At 45.0% G+C, this 19,843-nt stretch overlaps 1 protein-coding gene across 5 annotated transcripts in view; it reads left to right on the forward strand.

The window, feature by feature from the left end:
* The window catches only part of FCHO2 (FCH domain only 2), a 532,544-nt gene that overhangs the window by 327,935 nt on the left and 184,766 nt on the right, over positions 1 to 19,843 (forward strand). For all 5 annotated transcript variants that reach the window (XM_029574710.1, XM_029574736.1, XM_029574720.1 and 2 more), the window contains 2 exons: positions 8,924 to 9,035; positions 9,497 to 9,652. In XM_029574710.1, coding sequence (XP_029430570.1) covers positions 8,924 to 9,035; positions 9,497 to 9,652 — 268 coding nt within the window. The remainder of the gene's footprint in view (positions 1 to 8,923; positions 9,036 to 9,496; positions 9,653 to 19,843) is intronic.

Raw genomic sequence — 19,843 nt, forward strand, 5'->3', positions numbered from 1 at the left:
GCAAGTGTAAATCGAGGGACAAAGGTAAGGGGGGAGGTTTAGATAGGTCCAGGGGGGTGGGTTAGGTAGGGGAAGGGAGGGGAAGGTGAGGGGAGGGCGAAAGAAAGTTCCCTCCGAGGCCGCTTCGATTTTGGAGCGGCCTCGGAGGGAACGGAGGCAGGCTGCGCGGCTCGGCGTGCGCAGGCTGCCCAAAATCGGCAGCCTTGCGCGCCGATCCAGGATTTTATAAGATACGCGCGGCTATGCGCGTATCTTATAAAATCCAGCGTAAGAAAAGAACATAAGAACATAAGAAAATGCCATATTGGGTCAGACCAAGGGTCCATCAAGCCCAGCATCCTGTTTCCAACAGTGGCCAATCCAGGCCATACGAACCTGGCAAGTACCCAAAAACTAAGTCTATTCCATGTAACCATTGCTAATGGCAGTGGCTATTCTCTAAGTGAACTTAATAGCAGGTAATGGACTTCTCCTCCAAGAACTTATCCAATCCTTTTTTAAACACAGCTATACTAACTGCACTAACCACATTCTCTGGCAACAAATTACAGAGTTTAATTGTGCGTTGAGTAAAAAAGAACTTTCTCCGATTAGTTTTAAATGTGCCCCATGCTAACTTCATGGAGTGCCCCCTAGTCTTTCTACTATCCGAAAGAGTAAATAACTGATTCACATCTACCCTTTCTAGACCTCTCATGATTTTAAACACCTCTCCTTTTACCCCCCTCTCCACCCCTCCTCCCCTCCTACACCCCCCACCCCCTCCCCATCCCCCCTCCTCTCTCTTATAACTCTACACAATTGTATTTCCATGGCATTGCTGTATTTATGAATACTTTGTACATAGTGATACTCTAAATATATTTGTAAATTTTGCTCATAAGTTTTGTTTGATTAGTTCCCTCCTTTTTTCTCCCCTCCTCATTTGTTCATATGTTAATTCGTTATATCTGTTCGATGTAAACCGCCATCCCAGGCGCCTGTTTCAGTTACACTGTAAACCGATGTGATATCCCGGATGAACGTCTGTATATAAAAATTTTAAATAAATAAATAAATAAATAAACCTCTATCATATCCCACCTCAGTCGTCTCTTCTCCAAGCTGAAAAGTCCTAACCTCTTTAGTCTTTCCTCATAGGGGAGTTGTTCCATTCCCCTTATCATTTTGGTAGCCCTTCTCTGTACCTTCTCCATCGCAATTATATCTTTTTTGAGATGCGGCGACCAGAATTGTACACAGTATTCAAGGTGCGGTCTCACCATGGAGCGATACAGAGGCATTATGACATTTTCCGTTTTATTCATCATTCCTTTTCTAATAATTCCCAACATTCTGTTTGCTTTTTTGACAGCCGCAGCACACTGCACCGACGATTTCAATGTGTTATCCACTATGACACCTAGATCTCTTTCTTGGTTTGTAGCACCTAATATGGAACCCAACATTGTGTAATTATAGCATGGGTTATTTTTCCCTATATGCATCACCTTGCACTTATCCACATTAAATTTCATCTGCCATTTGGATGCCCAATTTTCCAGTCTCACAAGGTCTTCCTGCAATTTATCACAATCTGCTTGTGATTTAACTACTCTGAACAATTTTGTGTCATCTGCAAATTTGATTATCTCACTCGTCGTATTTCTTTCCAGATCATTTATAAATATATTGAACAGTAAGGGTCCCAATACAGATCCCTGAGGCACTCCACTGTCCACTCCCTTCCACTGAGAAAATTGCCCATTTAATCCTACTCTCTGTTTCCTGTCTTTTAGCCAGTTTGCAATCCACGAAAGGACATCACCTCCTATCCCATGACTTTTTACTTTTCCTAGAAGCCTCTCATGAGGAACTTTGTCAAACGCCTTCTGAAAATCCAAGTATACTATATCTACCGGTTCACCTTTATCCACATGTTTATTAACTCCTTCAAAAAAGTGAAGCAGATTTGTGAGGCAAGACTTGCCTTGGGTAAAGCCATGCTGACTTTGTTCCATTAAACCATGTCTTTCTATATGTTCTGTGATTTTGATGTTTAGAACACTTTCCACTATTTTTCCTGGCACTGAAGTCAGGCTAACCGGTCTGTAGTTTCCCGGATTGCCCCTGGAACCCTTTTTAAATATTGGGGTTACATTTGCTATCCTCCAGTCTTCAGGTACAATGGATGATTTTAATGATAAGTTACAAATTTTTACTAATAGGTCTGAAATTTCATTTTTTAGTTCCTTCAGAACTCTGGGGTGTATACCATCCGGTCCAGGTGATTTACTACTCTTCAGTTTGTCAATCAGGCCTACCACATCTTCTAGGTTCGCGCAATCGCGAACAAAAGTACGCAATCGCGCTCTTTTTTTAAAATCTACCCCCCTAAGTTTTTGCCTAAGGTAGTTTCGGAGTCTCACATTAATCAATCCATCATACTACCTATCTTCTTTCCCAGGCCCCACTCCAACCCAGGGGAACAGGCTCTGCATACCCTTGACTGTAAATGGGCTCTAGCGTTCTACCTAGACCGTACAGTTGCCCACAGGAAGAGCACTCAGTTATTCGTCTCTTTCCATCCGAAGAAATTAGGGCAACCTGTGGGTAAGCAGACTCTCTCCTCCTGGTTGGCGGACTGCATATCTTTTTGCTACCAGCAAGCAGGCATTCCTTTTCAAGACCATCTTAAAGCACACTCTGTGAGGGCCATGGCGACTTCAGTTGCACACCTACGATTGGTGCCGCTTCCTGACATTTGCAGGGCTGCCACCTAGAGTTCTCTCCACACTTTTGCAGCCCACTATTGCTTGGACAAAGCCGGAAGACAAGATTCCATCTTCGGCCAATCTGTCCTGTGTGACCTATTTCCAACGTGACATACCAACACCCTTCATCCTGCCCGGTGGGGTTCAGGATGCCCTCTACCAAATTCCACCCCAGTTGTTGTGCCTGTTGCACGCCGTTGGGTACATTTGGTGCATGTTCGGACATCCTCAGCTCGGTACTCACCCATATGTGAGGACTACCATCCTGCTTGTCCTGTGAGAAAGAAAATGTTCTCACAGGACAGCAGGATGTTAGTCCTCACAAAACCTGCCCGCCGCCCCACAGTGTTGGGTTCATAATGTTTTCTTGTTTTATTTTTTCGGCACTGCCTGTAGCTATCAAATAAGACTGAAGGAGGACCCCTGCTGGCTGCAGGGTTAGTGCCATGCTGGGCATGCCCAGTAGGGGCCAGTCAAAATTCTGTGATTGTGATTTTCCGTGATTGGGCTCCATCCTGATGATGTCACCCATATGTGAGGACTAACATCTTGCTGTCCTGTGAGAACACCTGTTACAGGTAAGCAACCTTTGCTATCCCCAGAGGGCTTACAATCTAAGTTTTTGTACCTGAGGCAATGGAGGGTAAAGTGACTTGCCCAAGGTCGCAAGGAGCGACAGTGGGACTCAAACCCTGGTCTCCTGGTTCGTAGCCCACTGCTCTAACCACTAGGGTATTCCTCCTCAACAGTGCATGTCACCCCAATGGCACACTTAGCCATGAGAGTGACACAATGGACTTTAAAATCTCAATGGCATCAAGCCACTCAGCCGCTTACGTCCTTTGTCCACATAACCAGTCAACTTCGTTTGTCTCTTGCTTGGTGGACGCACAAGGCCAACTTACAAACAGGTCTACCCTTCCAGCAACCAGCAACTCCCGTGACCTTAACTACGGACGCCTCCAACCTAGGTTGGGGAGCCCATGTCGGAAGCCTTCAAACTCAAGGGACTTGGACAAGAACCGAAGCGACCTGTCAGATAAATTTCCTGGAGCTTTGGGTGATGCGGTACGTCCTCTATGCATTCAAGGAATACCTCTCCAACAAGGTAGTCTTAATCCAAACAGACAACCAAGTTGCAATGTGGTACCTGAACAAACAGGGGGGCACGGGCTCTTATCTGCTCTGCCAAGAGGCAGCACAGATTTGGGCCTGGGCCCTGACACACTCAATTCTACTGCAAGCCACTTATCTGGCAGGCACAGAGAATACACTGGCGGACTACCTCAGCCAGCGTTTCCTTGCATCCCTCTGTTGTGAGCAGAATCTTCCACTTGTGGGGTCAACCGATCATCGACCTCTTTCTATCCAAACAGAACCGCAAAGTGGAACGCTTCTGCTCCCTGCACAGGGACCGGACAGCAGCAACCATGGATGCCTTTGCCTGTCCCTGGAACATAGGTCTGCTATATGTGGTACCCTCCAATTCCACTGATAAGCAAGACTCTCATGAAGCTACAACAGGACCGAGGCACCATGATACTCATAGCCCCATATTGGCCACACCAAGTCTGGTTTCCCATACTTCTCGACCTCTCTGTCCAGGATCCTATTCGCCTGGGCACAGAGCCCAACCTCATAAAACAGAATCACGGCAAGTTATGCCACCCGAACCTCCAGACCCTGTCTCTGACGGCCTGGATGTTGAAAGGTTGACCACTCAGTCTTTCTAGTGGCATCTCTCAAGTCCTCGTAGCTTCATGGAAGCCTTCCACGTGGAAATCTTATCGCTCTATATGGAAGAAGTTTACCTTGTGGTGCACACAGAAGGGCTTCGATCCCTTTACTTGCCCCACATCCAAACTATTAGACAATCTCTGGCACCTCTCGGAATCTGGTCTCCAGACTTCCTCTATACGAGTACACCTCAGTGCCATCTCTGCGTACCATCAAGGCATAGGGGATGCCCTGATAATGGCTCAGCCCCTGGTGAGTCGCTTCATGAGAGGCTTATTACAGATCACTCACTCAAAATCTCCTAGATATTCCCTCACCCAAACAAGCCAGGCTAGATGTTACCAGAAAGAGAGCTTTCTCGGTAGCCGGTCCAATACTTTGGAATTCTCTTCCAAATCCACTGCGGTTAATATCAAATCCCTCTCATTTCAAAAAATCACTTAAAACTTATCTTTTCCAACTTGCATTTAATATTCCCACCCAAGATCAAACTTAACATTTAACATATACCTACTCGTTAATGCCTTGTTATCATGTTTTTTACTGTTCAATGTAAAGCGCCATGCCGTGCGTTTGTTTTTGCGTTACAATGTGAACCGATATGATATCCTGGATGAATGTCGGTATATAAAAATTTTAAATAAATAAATAAATAAATAAAATATACCACCGACTTATCTATAGCATTCATCCATCTTACTCATTTCATCACATTCCCTCCCTTCCCTTCCTTCCCCTCCCCCCCTCCCTCTTAGTTACATCATCGTTCTCTCACCCCATTCCCTTCCTCCCCTTTCTTTCCCTTCCCCCAGCAACAGTAAGTCCCATGGCAACAATGTTTTACGTTTTATTTTACTTTGAGTAAATGATTTATTTTATGCTAGAATTTTTTCTAGCTATTAATTAACTTTTATGTACATTTTAAATTTAATTTGATTTTGATTGTTTTTCTTTAAATTTTTATTTTACCCACTGTAAACTGTTTTGACAATTTATTTTTATAAAACGGTATATAAATAGTTTTAAATAAATAAATAAATAAATAAATAAATACAGCTTAAACTCCTCCACAACCACCAGTTGTGGCATGGGACCTCAGCGTAGTACTTGCACGGCTCATGTGTCCTCCTTTTGAGCCCCTGCACGCCTGCGAACTCAGACATCTTACATGGAAAATTATTTTCATAGTAGTCATTACATCTTGTTGCAGGGTAAGTGAGTTACAGGCCTTTGTGACCTACTCACACTATACAAGGTTCCTCCATAACCGGGTGGTTCTCCGCACTCACCCTAAATTCCTGCCTAAGGTGGTCACTGATCTCCATTTAAATCAGTCCATAGACTTGCCCACTTTCTTCCCAAGGCCTCACACTCACCCGGGTGAGTGAGCTCTGCACACCTTGGACTGTAAACGTGCACTTGCATTTTATGTAGATCGCACTATAGCCCATAGGAAGTCCACCCAACTCTTAGTTTCATTTGACAAACACAAGCTTGGAGTTGCGGTGGGCAAGCAGACTCTCCCCAACTGGTTAGCAGACTGCATTGCATTCTGCTACCAGGAAGCAGGCCTTTCACTTCAGGGATGAGTGAAGGCACACTGTCAGGACCATGGCAACGACAGTAGCACACTATCGTTCAGTACTGATTGCCGACATCTGCAGAGCTGCTACGTGGAGTTCTCTCTGCACCTTCGCAGCCCACTACTGCTTGGACAAGGCTGGAAGATAAGACTCCGTCTTTGGCCAGTCTGCCCTAAGGAATTTATTCCCAATGTAGAAACCCAACTCGTCCTACCTCAACCGCTGTGAATTTCAGGCTGCCTCATCATTGCCAACAGCACCCCAATTGTTGTGCCTGTTGCACATGTTTGGTGCTGGTTGGCCTGCATCGTTATGAGTCAGCCTGGAGCTTTCTATTCACCCACATGTGAGGACCACCATCCTGTTGTCCTGGGAGAAAGCAGAGTTGCTTACCTGTAACAGGTGTTCTCCCAGGACAGCAGGATGTTAGTCCTCATGAAACCTGCTGCTACCCTGTGGAGTTGGGCTCGATACCGTTTTCTTACCTTAATTTTCGCTCATACATTTTGCTACAAATGAGACTGAAAGGGGACCCCTGGTGGCTACAGGGTTAGTGGCATGCTGGGCATGCTTAGTGTGCCAGTCAAAGTTCTAGAAACTTTGACAAAATTGTTCCATGACAGGGCTCCATCTGATAATGTCACCCACATGTGAGGACTAACATCCTGCTTTCCTGGGAGAACACCTTTTACAGGTAAGCAACTCTGCTTTCATAAATGTTCTGGAGAAAGGAATAAAGAGCATAGTGACCAAATTTACAGATGACACAAAATTGTTTTGAGTCATTAAAACAGCAGATTGTGAAGAACTGCAGCAGGACATTGTGAGACTGAGACTGGACATCTAAATGGCAAATGCAGTTTAATGTGGACAAGTGAAAAGTAATGCATGAAGGGAAAAATAATCCTAACAGGTACACAATGCTGGGTTACTTGTGAGGAGTCACCACCCAGGAAAAGAACCTCTGAGACCTTGTGGACAATACTTTGAAAACTTCGGCTCAGAATGCAGCAGAGGTCAAAAAGGCAAATATAATTTTAGGAATTATTTAGAAAAGAATAGAGAACAAAACTGAGAATATCATAATGCCTTTGTATAATTCCATAGTGCCACTGCACTTTGAATATTGTGTGCAGTTCTGGTTGCCCCATCTTAAAAATGACATAGTGGACACAGAAAAGGTGCAGAGAAGGGGGACAAAAGTGATTAGGGCTCTTCAGCTTGGAAAAGAGATCATTAAGAGGGGATATGATTGAGATTTATAAAATCATGAGTGGGGTGGAATGGGTAAGTAGAGAATGGGGGTTTTTTTATCCTTTCAAAAAACACTAGGACTTAGGGGATACGCCATGAAACTTGCAACTGGCAGATTTAAAATAAATCAAAGGAATCATTTTTTTTTATTCAGCGCACAATCAATCTATGGAATCTGTTGCCAGAGGACATAGTTAAGACAACTAAGATGGAAGACAACTAACATAGGGCCTGATTTTAAAAAGCATTTACTCAAGTAAAACTGGGTTTTACTTGCAGAAATGCACTTTGTTCAAGTAAGTGGGTTTTTGAAAATTGCTACAATATATGCCATTGAATTGTACATAGGATTTCCTTGAATAAGTGCACTTTACAAAAGTAAATGGCTTTTGAAAATTGCTAAGATAGTATGTTACATTTACGCAAGTAACTCCTTTGAAAATTACCCCCATAGTGGGGCTCAAAAGAAGATTGTACAAACTCCTAAAGAAAAAATATCTATAAATATTTATTAGCTAGATGGATTTGGGAAAGCTGTTGCTTATCTCTGGGAGTGAGAGACAAGAAATAGATCAATTATTGAAGGTCTGCAGGTACTTGCAACCCAGACTGGCCAATGTCAGAAAGAGGAATCTGGCTTGATGGAGCTTCTTATGTTCTTAAATGCATGCAAATCAGCTCATTACTAGGTAATAGCATGCAAAAAAAAAAAATAACATGGCTTGCATCAAAATTTACAAGCCATGTTATTTTAAAGAAAGTTAGCTACAACTCAAGAACTGTAGCCAACTTTCCCCAAGAGCATCAGAACACTAATACACATCCTGATGTTCCCAGGGCCGACATTTAAATAGCTCAAACAGAGCCCCCCACTAAGTATATGAAACCTCCAGGGATCTCAAGAGATCCTTAGTCTCCTTCCTCTCCCCGCTGCTGCTTAAGGCAGTGAAAGTGTTTTAAAAAAAAAAAAGTTTTCAAATTTGCCCAGAATCTACCTGCAGGCCCCAACCCACCCCATAATCCTCCCGTTTATGCACTCTTCACACCCCTTCAAACTCCCCTACCCTAGCCCACCCCCAATTCCCCAGCTCATCCCTTGGTATCCCTGGTGGTCCAGTGAGCTCAAAGTGCCCTCTTGGGTGCCAGCCTAGAGCCACCACTTTCAAAATAGCACCAGCCAGCTGCTGTAGTACCTTTGCCCCTTTTGGGTGGGATAGGGAGTCCCTTGAGACTCCTGGGGGTTTGATATTTTTTGGGGTTCACTGTTTGGGTCACTTGGGCTCTTTTAGATGATGGCAGTTCCTGGCTATTGCATGCATTGCAGCAGGTGCATATCACCGTGGTATTTTTCTCATGGATTTACAAAGCTGTGGTACCAATTATTGCAGCTTTATGAATATCGTAATTTTTCTTCTGGGAAAAATACCACGCCTTAGTAAATACATCCCTTAGATTGTAAGCCCTGAAGAATCAGGGAAATACATTCAATACTTGAAAGTAATCTCCTTTGAAGTAGCTGACCAGTCACGAAAGGTGGAATAAAAATTAAATTAAAATTATTCATAAGAATTATACTCTTAATTATTTATATTTTAGGTATATCACGTGGTCCCAGCCCAGTTAGCCTTGGAAATCAAGACACCCTACCTGTTGCGGTGGCCTTCACTGAATCTGTTAATGCCTACTTTAAAGGAGCAGATCCTACAAAGTTAGTCACCTGTTTGGATTTAATTTTAAAGCTTTAAAAATCAATAAGAGAAGCAAATTGTGTTAATTTTGGGTGGACTTGCTTAATCATTTGTTATACGAGCGAGAACTATTACTGGATGAAGTCAGGTATGTTGCTTTGCAAGTTTTCATATAGTTTAATTAATCTATTCTCATTGATTGCAATGTGCTTTGAGACTATTTTGGGGAAAAAAGTGGAATCTCCAATTTTTTGAAACAATAAATAGCTTTCCAAATGCTCAGTCCAGCCCTGGATAATGCATTAATTTTGAATGGCAGTTGATTTCAAAAAAATAAATCCTTTTAAAAAATAAATAGATGTAAATAATCAACATCAATTTTTCCTTCTGAACTAATTTTAATGGAAGACAGTTATAATCGCTTGTTTTTATTTTCTGTTACTGTTTATATAAGTACGTTGCTTGCTTGTTATGTATTTAGATGTATTGTGAAGATCACTGGTGACATGACTGTGTCTTTTCCAAGTGGAATTATAAAAGTCTTCACCAGCAATCCATCTCCAGCTATATTGTGCTTCAGGATAAAAAATACCAGCAAATTGGAGCAGATTCTTCCAAATTCACAGCTTGTATACAGGTAATTAAATTGTGTGATGTTTAAGCCAAAAAGTACGATATAAATCACAACAGAATCAGCCCAAACACACTGTACTCCAGAAACCTAAGTACAAGTACAAAGTATAAAAACAACTTGTTTCCTGGTCAATCTTTGTATGATTATACTGCGCCGCATATACACAATTCAATATTATAATAGTTAAAGATATAATACAATAAAGTAATGTGACCTTTCCATGGTGGGTCTGATTGATATACAGACTTGTTGCGTATTGGTCCTACAAAAAAATCTATTGTAATATTGAATTGTGTGTATGCGGCGCAGTATAATCATACAAAGATTGACCAGGAAACCAGTTGTTTATATACTTAAGCCAAAAGGTTCAACAGAGTGGTTGTAATTTCACTACAGGACAGACTTATTGTGTTTTATTGTGAGATTTTATTTTGTATTTATTTTTCCCATATTGAGTACACATTATACTATCATTTAAAAAAATTAACTTTTTTGAAAATGTCCTATCACTATGAAATATTCATGAAAAAATAATGTAGTTATTTAAATGTTATACGTCAAACTCACAGCAAAAGTTTAATTTATAATATATGTCTTTATTAAGCAGTAATACATAGAAACATACATAGCTGAATTAACAAAATTCCGAAAGATATAAACTATGGTATACGGTTTCTGGAATCATTCCCCTTACTATTTTCTCACCTGTCATCGTCAGGAAAAGCAAACTGAAAATAGTTTGTTCATATAGTAATATTCAGTTGTAAATTGCCCTATGAAAGTAAGGATATGAGGCTGGATAAGGTGATTGTCCTTTTTAGAAGATTGGGTCTCGAATAGAGCACCATAATACCATTATACTTCGGGATGTGAAAGAAAAGTTGCAGAGTAAGAAACTGGCAGCAGAAGTACAGGAGCCTAGGACAACAAATTTAAAGACATGATATATCATAGGAATATTATATTGCTATGTATTCGCTAGCCATAAATTAAATTTGTTTAAATAATATTTAAGTAATAATGACAAACATGGAATTATAGAGAATGCAATTTTAAAAGCCATTTATGCTGGTAAATAGCCAATCCTTTGCCTTCTGCTCCACCAGTGAGGAACAGATGGGTTTGTCCTCTCACCCAGCCATTGGAGACAGAGTTTTTTTCTTTTTTTATAAATGACATCACTGGTATATATATCACTAATAGAACCGGTATAGTCAGTGTTCTGTTTCTAGCTTCTAGATGAAACTGTTGGCTAAGGCACACTCTTTTTTATTTATTTTAAAGAAAGTGTTTGAAGCGTGTTTTCTTGTTTTCTTCTAAATAGCTGGTGTAGTCAGCCTAGTATTATTGTTTGGCTGAATTTTTTAAATGGGCCAAGCTCCTGTGTTGCAGTGAAGCGAGCTTTCTGATTCAGAAGCTCCCAGTATCCTTGGATCAAGTGTTTTGATTAATTGGAGCATTTGAAACATGTAAGAGGAAATAATCTTGCTACTATTTCTGAGGGTAAGACAAAACTTATCATGACTGAAAAATCAAAGTACTGTTCTGCCTGTGGAGGAAAGCATGCCTCATCTGTTTGTTCCATCTGCTGTGTCTGCCACGGCACAGCAGAGAAAGTGAGTCTTTCAAATTGGCACAATAAATAGAGGCAGATAGGTGAGCCAGTAGCCATTGTAAGAGGTCAGAGGAAGCAAAATTTAAGCCCTGCCAAGGCCATTAACAGGGGGAATTTGACCGTTGTTTAGGACATGGTGGCCATGTTGAAACTGTTGCATTTAGCAATTGGTTCCTTGGAGGCTGAATTAGTGTGCAATTAAGAACCCCCTGAGTGTTGCCTGGAAAGGAAGTCTTTCCCCTGCTAGAACCTTCATTGGGAGAAAGGAATAGACCTCAGAAAAGGAGGAGATTAACAGGGGATATTGATTTAGGTTCGCACAAGTTAATGCTTTCCTCCAAATTAGAAAATGATTTAGATTATGCAGGGAGTAGCTATGAGTCTCTGGAAGAAGGGGAAATTCTGGGGTTGAAGAGGAGATTATTTCACAGGGAAGAGATGAATGCAGTAATTGCAAAAGGCTAACTGAGGATAAAGTTCAAAAACCCCAGATTGCGATCCTGTTTGAAAGAGCCTATGTAAGGCAACAACTTCTTTTCCTTTACATCAGGAAATTGAGACTATGGTATTTTTTGAATGGGAAATGCCAGATTCAGGATGCAGGCAATTGAGGATTTATAATAAGTTATACTCCGTGCCTGGTGACACTCTGAAGCAATTATGTCAATGCTATGTTATGGTTGCAACAGTAACAAGAAAAACTATCATCTTGGTGGAGGGAGGTGCTGCATTGAAGGAGTGACATGACAGGAGGTTGGAGCTCAGTTTAAAGCATGTTTTTTCTGCTATTTCTTTGGCTCTGAAGATGACCATCTCCAATAGCTGTGTAGCAAGAGCCTTGTGCTGGAAACAACAGCTTTCTGTAGGAGAGGAGCTGGCTAAGTTGAAATCTGCAACTGCTTATTTATCTGATAGTCTATATGACCTGGCAAGAGTGTCGGCAAGAGTTTTGTCTCTTTCGGTAGACGCAAGAAGGCAACTTTGGCTTTGGCACTGGGCAGCAGATTTGTGGTCAAAGACATATTTATGTAGATTGCCTTTTAAAAGTTGATATCTTTTTGGCAAAGAGCTTGAGATGCTAGTAAAGAATTTAGGTGAGTCTAAGTCACAAAGATTACCTGAAAATAACTTCAGGTTTAGTTATCATCCATTCAGGGGATGTAACCATTATAGAGAGGCTAGGAAGTATCACACAGGTAGGTAGTTTGTAACAATTCTGTTATTTCCCCCTACATATACTGTAGAAAAGGTGGCCGCAGTACATTCAACGTTAAGCAAGTTTGATTCTATTGCAGGCAGTGTATCTGGTGCCAGAACATCAGGAGGGTCAAGGGACATAGTATATTTTCCCGTAGATAAGCTGCATGAATTAACCATGCTGTCTGGGATGTCCTCCGGGCAGCTAGGTGGCGGAGCTCTCTTAGAACACTGAGTCTTTCAGTGTAGTGTGCCTGCTTGGATCCTTCCACGCTTCCCCTATCCCCCTCAGTCTGTTTTTTTTCCGCTCGCCTGACTGCACGCGGAGCTCTTCTCCTGAGCGGAACTCTTCTTCTGACAAAAAAGATTTTTACTTTTTTTTTTCGACGAGATGCATGCACAGCCACCGGGCTTCAAGTTTTGCCAATGTGGCAAAATCATGTTGGTGACCGACTGGCGCACCAGATGCTACATCTGTCTCGGTCCGGAACATGACCAGGCAACCTGCAGGGACTGTGGACACATATCCCCCCGAGCCCAGTGACAGAGGGCTGCCAGGATCGCCAAACTATGTGAAGCGGCATTGGGATCGTATACCCCTTCTGAAGACTGACTCTGTCCTGCCCGGGATCCCCCCAGGCCTCCAAAGAATCGACGCATTGCCGAGCCTCCTCAGTAGGACCTCCCGGTTCGTCTGGGCCGGCGCCAAAGCGAGATCCAATGGCGCTGACACAACACAGGAGATGCATCAATGGCGCCGAAGACACCATCTACGCCGAGTAGCATCGGGGCCCCGACGCATCACCAACGCGTCCGCGGAGAGCTAACCTCATGCTTCAACATCGAAGCGCAAACATAAGACATCGACGACTTATCAAAGCAAATCGCCGATGTCCTGAACGCACACTGTCACCAAGATGCCCAAAAAACACTCATCAGGGTACAAACGGCCTAGGGAACCTTCCCCACTCTTAGTAGTGGACTCAGATGTGGCGCCTTCTTCTCCAGCCGCCTCTCATAGTTCCTTGGCCACATCCAGGGTCTGCTCTGACCTGTCCACTTCCTCACAACATAAGAAAAAATCAGGCCTCAAAGAACCTTTGCACAAGTGACCTCCTACGGATCCTCTCCCACCTAGAGATCCAGACACGGAAATCCTGTTGGTTGCAGTACCTCTCAGCGGTGCTCCCAGGGAACCTGTTATTGTTTGTAAGGTATTGGGTGGACCCTTGGACACTGTGGCAGCTGACCACACCCACAGGGGAAGTCCCGTGAGGGGCCACAGGTCAGGCTCAGCTTTGGGACACACAACACAGAGTTATATCTTTTATTAGACAGAGTTGAGAAGCCACCAGAGGTGGCAGTAGTGAGTAGAGATGAAGCCCGGCTGGGCTAGGGTTCCTCAGGATACTGGAACAGCGATTCCCTCTATGGCTGTGCTGTAGTGGAGAAAACTGAGATAGTGAGAACAGTGGAGCATACACAGAGTTCTGGTATAGAGCCTCGTTGGTAAAGTTACTCACACAGCGGTTTCTCCCGGAAGTTGACATAGAGGCAGGCCCTCGAGGAGCGAGTACCTGGTTTCAGGGAACAGCTCTGAGGAAATAAAGTTGGTAACTCACTGATGATGTAGGCAGCAGTTTCTTCCAAGCAGAAGAGATAGGTTCAGGCAGCGAGTCAGGGAACATGGGCCCTTGAGGAGCGAGTACCAGTTCCTGATAGCGACCTGCAAGAAATGAGAGAGGCCCCCGAGGAGCGGGTACCCCATTAGGATAAAGTCCAAAAGTTGGAGAGGCAGAGTAGCTAGGTACGGAGAGTGAATCTCATCCATAAGGAGATCCCTTGCTAACTCGATTAGCTAGCAAAAAGTGTAGGCTTTTGTATCCGGGATGTGTGACGTCAGCACCGGGGGACGCCCCTGAGGTTCGTGCCAAAAAGAGAATAAGAAGCAGGGCGAGCGGCGCGCGCGCCCTATGGTACCTGGACACCATGGCGGGATGCAGCGCCCAAGCCGGACTGGGGATGCCGGAGAGGACAGCAGGCAGACTCGCGACAGCCAGACGTCCATCAACCGCGGGAGGAGTCACAAAAAAGGTAAGGTGGGCGGAGTGGAGACGTCGGGCAGCGACAGTCATAACAGAACCTAGGCCGCTACCCAGCGATGCTCACAGACAGCCTATGCCAAGCCCTCAAGACACATTGGCCTTTCAGGCAATGTCTCAGATTTCCCTTATACTCTCTCAGTTCCTTACCACTATGTAGCAACAAGGGAAACGTCCAGCCGAGATACCTCTGGAGGCTCCTCCATCGCCGCAAGACAGCCTCAGTCCAGATCCTTCTCCCGGCCAACCTCTACCGACTTCTCCTCCTGGGGATGTTTCCCCCCAGCCTTCCACTTCACCAGGATCCTCTGTGGGGTTACCCCTCTGATCTGGCGGAAGAACATCTGGAGCCAATCTCTCCACCGGAGGACTTATCATATTCTAAGTTCATGGAGAAAGTGGGGCAACGTCTCAATGTTGAGACTAGAAGAATTCCTGACCCGAGAGCAAAGGTCCTGGGTATCCTCATATTTGAATAGTCTTTGAAGCCCACGACCTTGCCCTCTCACGCGGTCATGACCAGGGGCTGGGAATCTCCCTTTATGGGACCACCAATCTCTCGCAGGACGGACTTGAAATTCCGTATGCGGCAGTCGCCATTCTATTCTACAGTGCAACTTCCTCATGCCTCTGTAATAGTGGAGTCCGCTATGCAGAATGCCAAGAAATCACACCCATACTCCAATACTCCACCTGGAAATGATTCCAAGTACTTAGACGACTTTGGGAAGAAGGCGTTCCAATCTGGGATGCTGAATGCCAAAATCTAACAGCACCAGATCTATAAAATGCAGTACCTATACGAATGCCTGCAATCCTTAAAGCACCTGCTTCAGGAAGCGTCCCCAGACCACCGGCCTCCTGAACAATTTCATGACTTAGAGGAAGGATTGCGGCACCTCCTGCGAACGGTTTATGAAGGATTCGAGACTTTGGCTAAGTCCATGGCCAATGCCATCACGGCCCGACGCTTAGCTGTGAGCGAGTGCCATTCGCGAGGACATATATGAGAATCTCGCTGACCTTCCCTGTCTCCCAGATAATCTCTTTGGAGACAAATTGAGAGAGATGGTAGCTCAGCTCAAGGAGCAGAAGGTGGCCATAATGTTGCTGACCTCTCCTTCAGATACCGCTTTCTCAAGACGATACTTCTCCTCATATAAAAAGCCTTATCTGTGACGTCCTTACCGGCCTTACCTGTCCTACTGGCCTCCTCAATATACACTGAGTCGCCCTCAGTCTTCCCAACAGGGGACTTGGCAATGCCAATGCATTCCTTAGCAGCCTCGTCCACCTCAGGATTCCAACACCCCTATTGCCCCCCCCAGGGTTTTTATGGCAGGTGAACCCATCGCTACCGCTTCTGGTGGGGTATGGCTCTCCCACTTTTTTCCGACATGGAAGGCAATCACATCTGACCTCTGGGTTTTATGACTCATACAGGAGAGCTACTCCCTCAGTTTTCACTCCATCCCCTCCATTACACACCTGGTGTGCCAGAAACACTTATCGGCGCATTGCTGTCCACTGTAATTGGAGATCAACAACTTGCTTCAGCAACAGTGCATTCACGAACTGCCCTCGGCGCAGTTCCACCAGGGCTTCTACTCCCAATACTTCTTCATGCCCAAGAAGTCAGGAGGGTTCGGTCTCTCAACAGAAACTTGACGAGGGAAAAAATTCAAAATGACGTCACTCAAGTCCATCCTTCCCTTCCTTCGCCCCAACGATTGGATGTGTTCACTGGACCTCAAGGATGCCTATTCACACATACCAATGCATCCCACATCGTGGTGGTTCCTATGCTTTACGGCCACTGGCCGCCATTTTCAATACAAGGTGCTCCCATTTGGCCTCTTCTCAGCCCACAGAGTTTTTACCAAATGCCTAGCGGTAGCAGTGGCTCACCTCAGACAACGGGGGATTCAAGTATTCCCCTACCTGGATGATTGGCTACTGGTGGCCCCCAACCCGTCTCTCCTATAGACCAATCTTCTTGCAACCATACACTGCCTGGACAACCTAGGGCTGCTTGTCAACTACGAAAAATTGAATCTGCAACCCACTCAGGTCTTACAATTCATTGGAGCTCTTGGTAGGAGCAACCCTGCGGGCCCCAGTGCATCACACCATCCTCACCATGGACGCTTCCACCAAAGGATGGGGCGCTCATCTAGTCCACTTTCAAACTCAAGGCCTGTGGTCCGCCTGGGAATGATTGCAACAGATCAACCTACTGGAGCTCTGAGCCATCTCTCAGTCTCACTGCATGGAGATTGAAAGGCTGGTATTCCACCACCTGAACGTTTCACCTCAGCTTCAGGATATCTTAGTTTCTTCCAGGAAACCCTCCACAAGAATTAATTATCAAAGGAAATGGGCCCGTTATGCCTCCTGGTGCTCAGAAAACGGGACGGACCTGCTCGCCTGTCCACCTGAGCGATTATTGGACTACCTCCATCTGCTCTACTGGAAGGGACTAGCCACGACTTCAGTCAGAGTTCACCTCAGTGCCATAGCAGCCTACCATTCTCTGCACAATGAAGCACCAATCTCTTGTCACCCTCTCATCTCAAGATTCATGAAGGGGGGTTTTATGTCTCCGGCTTCCGATCCGGAAGCCACCAGCTCCATGGGATTTGAATGTAGTGTTAGAGCAATTGATGCTACCACCCTTTGAACCACTGGACACTTGCCATCTAAAGTTCCTCTCCTGGAAGGTGCTGTTTCTTGTCGCCCTCACCTCTGCAAGACGTGTCAGCGAGCTGCAGGCCCTGGTGCACTACTCGCCATACCTGGAGTTCTATCACGACAAAGTTACATTGCGTATGAATCCCACCTTCTGTTCTAAAGTGGTTGAGGTGGAAAACTGAAACCAATCCATTCCCCTTCCAACTTTTTACCCAAAGTCACATAGTAATGAGGCAGAGCATAAAATACACATGCTGGATTGTAAGTGGGCACTCGCTTTCTATAAACACCGCACGCACACTGAGCACAAAGCCTCCCAGCTTTTTGTATCATTTAACCCTAATGCTCCAGGACTTCCAGTTTCCAAAAGGATCCTTTCGTCCTGGATCTCAAACTGCATACAATTCTGCTATGAGAAATGTTCGTAGACCTTGTCTGCCTCCCCTAAGGCTCACCAAGTTCGTGCTATGGCTGCTTCAATTGCTCACCTTAATGAGGTGCCTATTCTAGACATTTGCAGACCTGCCACCTGGTCCTCGCTGCACACGTTCACAGCTCACTACTGTTTAGACAATTGCACCGCAGCTGACGCAGCCATGGGCAAAACAATTCTCAAATCGGGCACTTCTTAAAGCTGTGAAGACAACAGAGATGAACTGTCCGCCTATCTTCTCCACTGTCTTGAGCGCACTACCTCATCTCATCATTGGGACATGATCAGAAACTTTGCACTCACCCAAAAAGCATGGCTGCTTTTCTATGGGAAAAGAGCAAGTTTGCTTACCGTAAACGGTGTTTTCCGTAGATAGATGAATTAGCCATGCTGACCTTCCCGCCTCCCCGGACAGTTATTGCTCACCTCCTCTGCTTGGATACGGACTGAGGGGGGTGGGGGAAGTGCGGGAGGATCCAAGCAGGCACAATACACTGAAAGATTCTGTGTTCTAAGAGATCTCTGCCACCTAGCCGCCTGGAGGGACGTCCCAGACAGCATGGCTAATTCATCTATCTGTGGAAAAAGCAAATGTTGCTTACCTGATGTAACAGGTGTTCTCACAGGACAGCAGGATGTTAGTCCTCACAAATGGGTGACATCGAGGATGGAGCCCAACCACGGAAAACTTCTGTCAAAGTTTCTGGAACTTTGACTGGCCCCTACTGGGCGTGCCCAGCACGGCACCAACCCTGCAGCCAGCAGGGGTCTCCCTTCAGTCTTGTTTCAAAGCTACAGGCAGTGCCGAAAAAATAAAATAAGAAAAAACGAGCCCAACACCGCGGGGCGGCAGGCGGGTTTCGTGAGGACTAACATCCTGCAGTCCTGTGAGAACACCTGTTACATCAGGTAAGCAACATTTGCTTTCTCACAGGACAAGCAGGATGGTTGTCCTCACAAATGGGTGAGTACCGAGCTGAGGATGTCCGAACATGCACCAAAAGTACCCAACGGCGTGCAACAGGCACAACAACTAGGGCGGAATTTGGTAGAGGACATCCGCACCCCACCGGGTAGGCGGAAGGGTGTTTGTACTTCATGTTGGAAAAAGGTTACGCAAGACAGATTGGCCGAAGATGGAATCCTGTCTTCCAGCTTTATCCAAACAGTAGTGGGCTGCAATTGTATGGAGAGAACTCCAGGTGGCAGCCTTGCAGATGTCAGGAAGCAGCACCGATCGAAGGTGAGCTACTGAAGTCGCCATGGCCCTCACAGAGTGTGCCTTGACACGGTCTTGGAAGGGAATGCCAGCTTGCTGATAGCAGAAAGAGATGCAGTCCGCCAACCAGGAGGAAAGAGCCTGCTTACCCACAGGTTGCCCTAACTTGTTAGGATGGAAAGAGACAAATAATTGAGTACTCTTTCTGTGGGCAACTGTACGGTCTAGATAGAAAGCTAGAGCACGTTTACAGTCGAGGGTATGCAGAGTCTGTTCCCCGGAGTTGGAGTGGGGCCTGGGAAAGAAAATAGGTAGTATGATGGATTGATTAATATGAAACTCCGAAACTACCTTAGGTAAGAATTTAGGGTGAGTGCAGAGTACCGCCCGGTCCTGCAGGAGTTTAGTGTAAGGCGGGTAGGTAACTAGGGCCTGTAACTCACTAACCCTGCGAGCTGAAGTGTGATAGCCAAAAGGAAAAGCACTTTCCATGTGAGATATTTAAGGTCACAGGAGTGAAAAGGTTCAAAGGGTGGTTTCATAAGGCTACCAAGAACCAGATTAAGGTCCCAAGATGGGGCCGGAGGACGTAAAGGTGGCTTCAAATGGAGCAAGCCTTTAAGAAAGCGTGTAACGAGGGGTTGCACTGAAATAGGGACACCCTCGATACCTTTATGGAAGGCGGCTACCGCACTGACGTGCATTCTAATGGAAGAGGTCTTTAGACCTGATTCTGAGAGATGCCATAGATAGTCCAAAAATTTAGGAATTGGACAGGAAAGAGGATCAAGGGACTGAGAAGTGCACCATGATGTGTACCTTTTCCATTTATAGGAGTAAGATTTTCTTGTGGAAGGCTTTCGTGAAGCGATGAGGACACGAGAAACTGAATCCGATAGGTTAAGTGGTTGAAGGACTAACCTTTCAACATCCATGC

This window comes from Rhinatrema bivittatum, chromosome 1 (genome assembly GCF_901001135.1).
Source record: "Rhinatrema bivittatum chromosome 1, aRhiBiv1.1, whole genome shotgun sequence".
Taxonomy (NCBI): Eukaryota; Metazoa; Chordata; class Amphibia; order Gymnophiona; family Rhinatrematidae; genus Rhinatrema; species Rhinatrema bivittatum.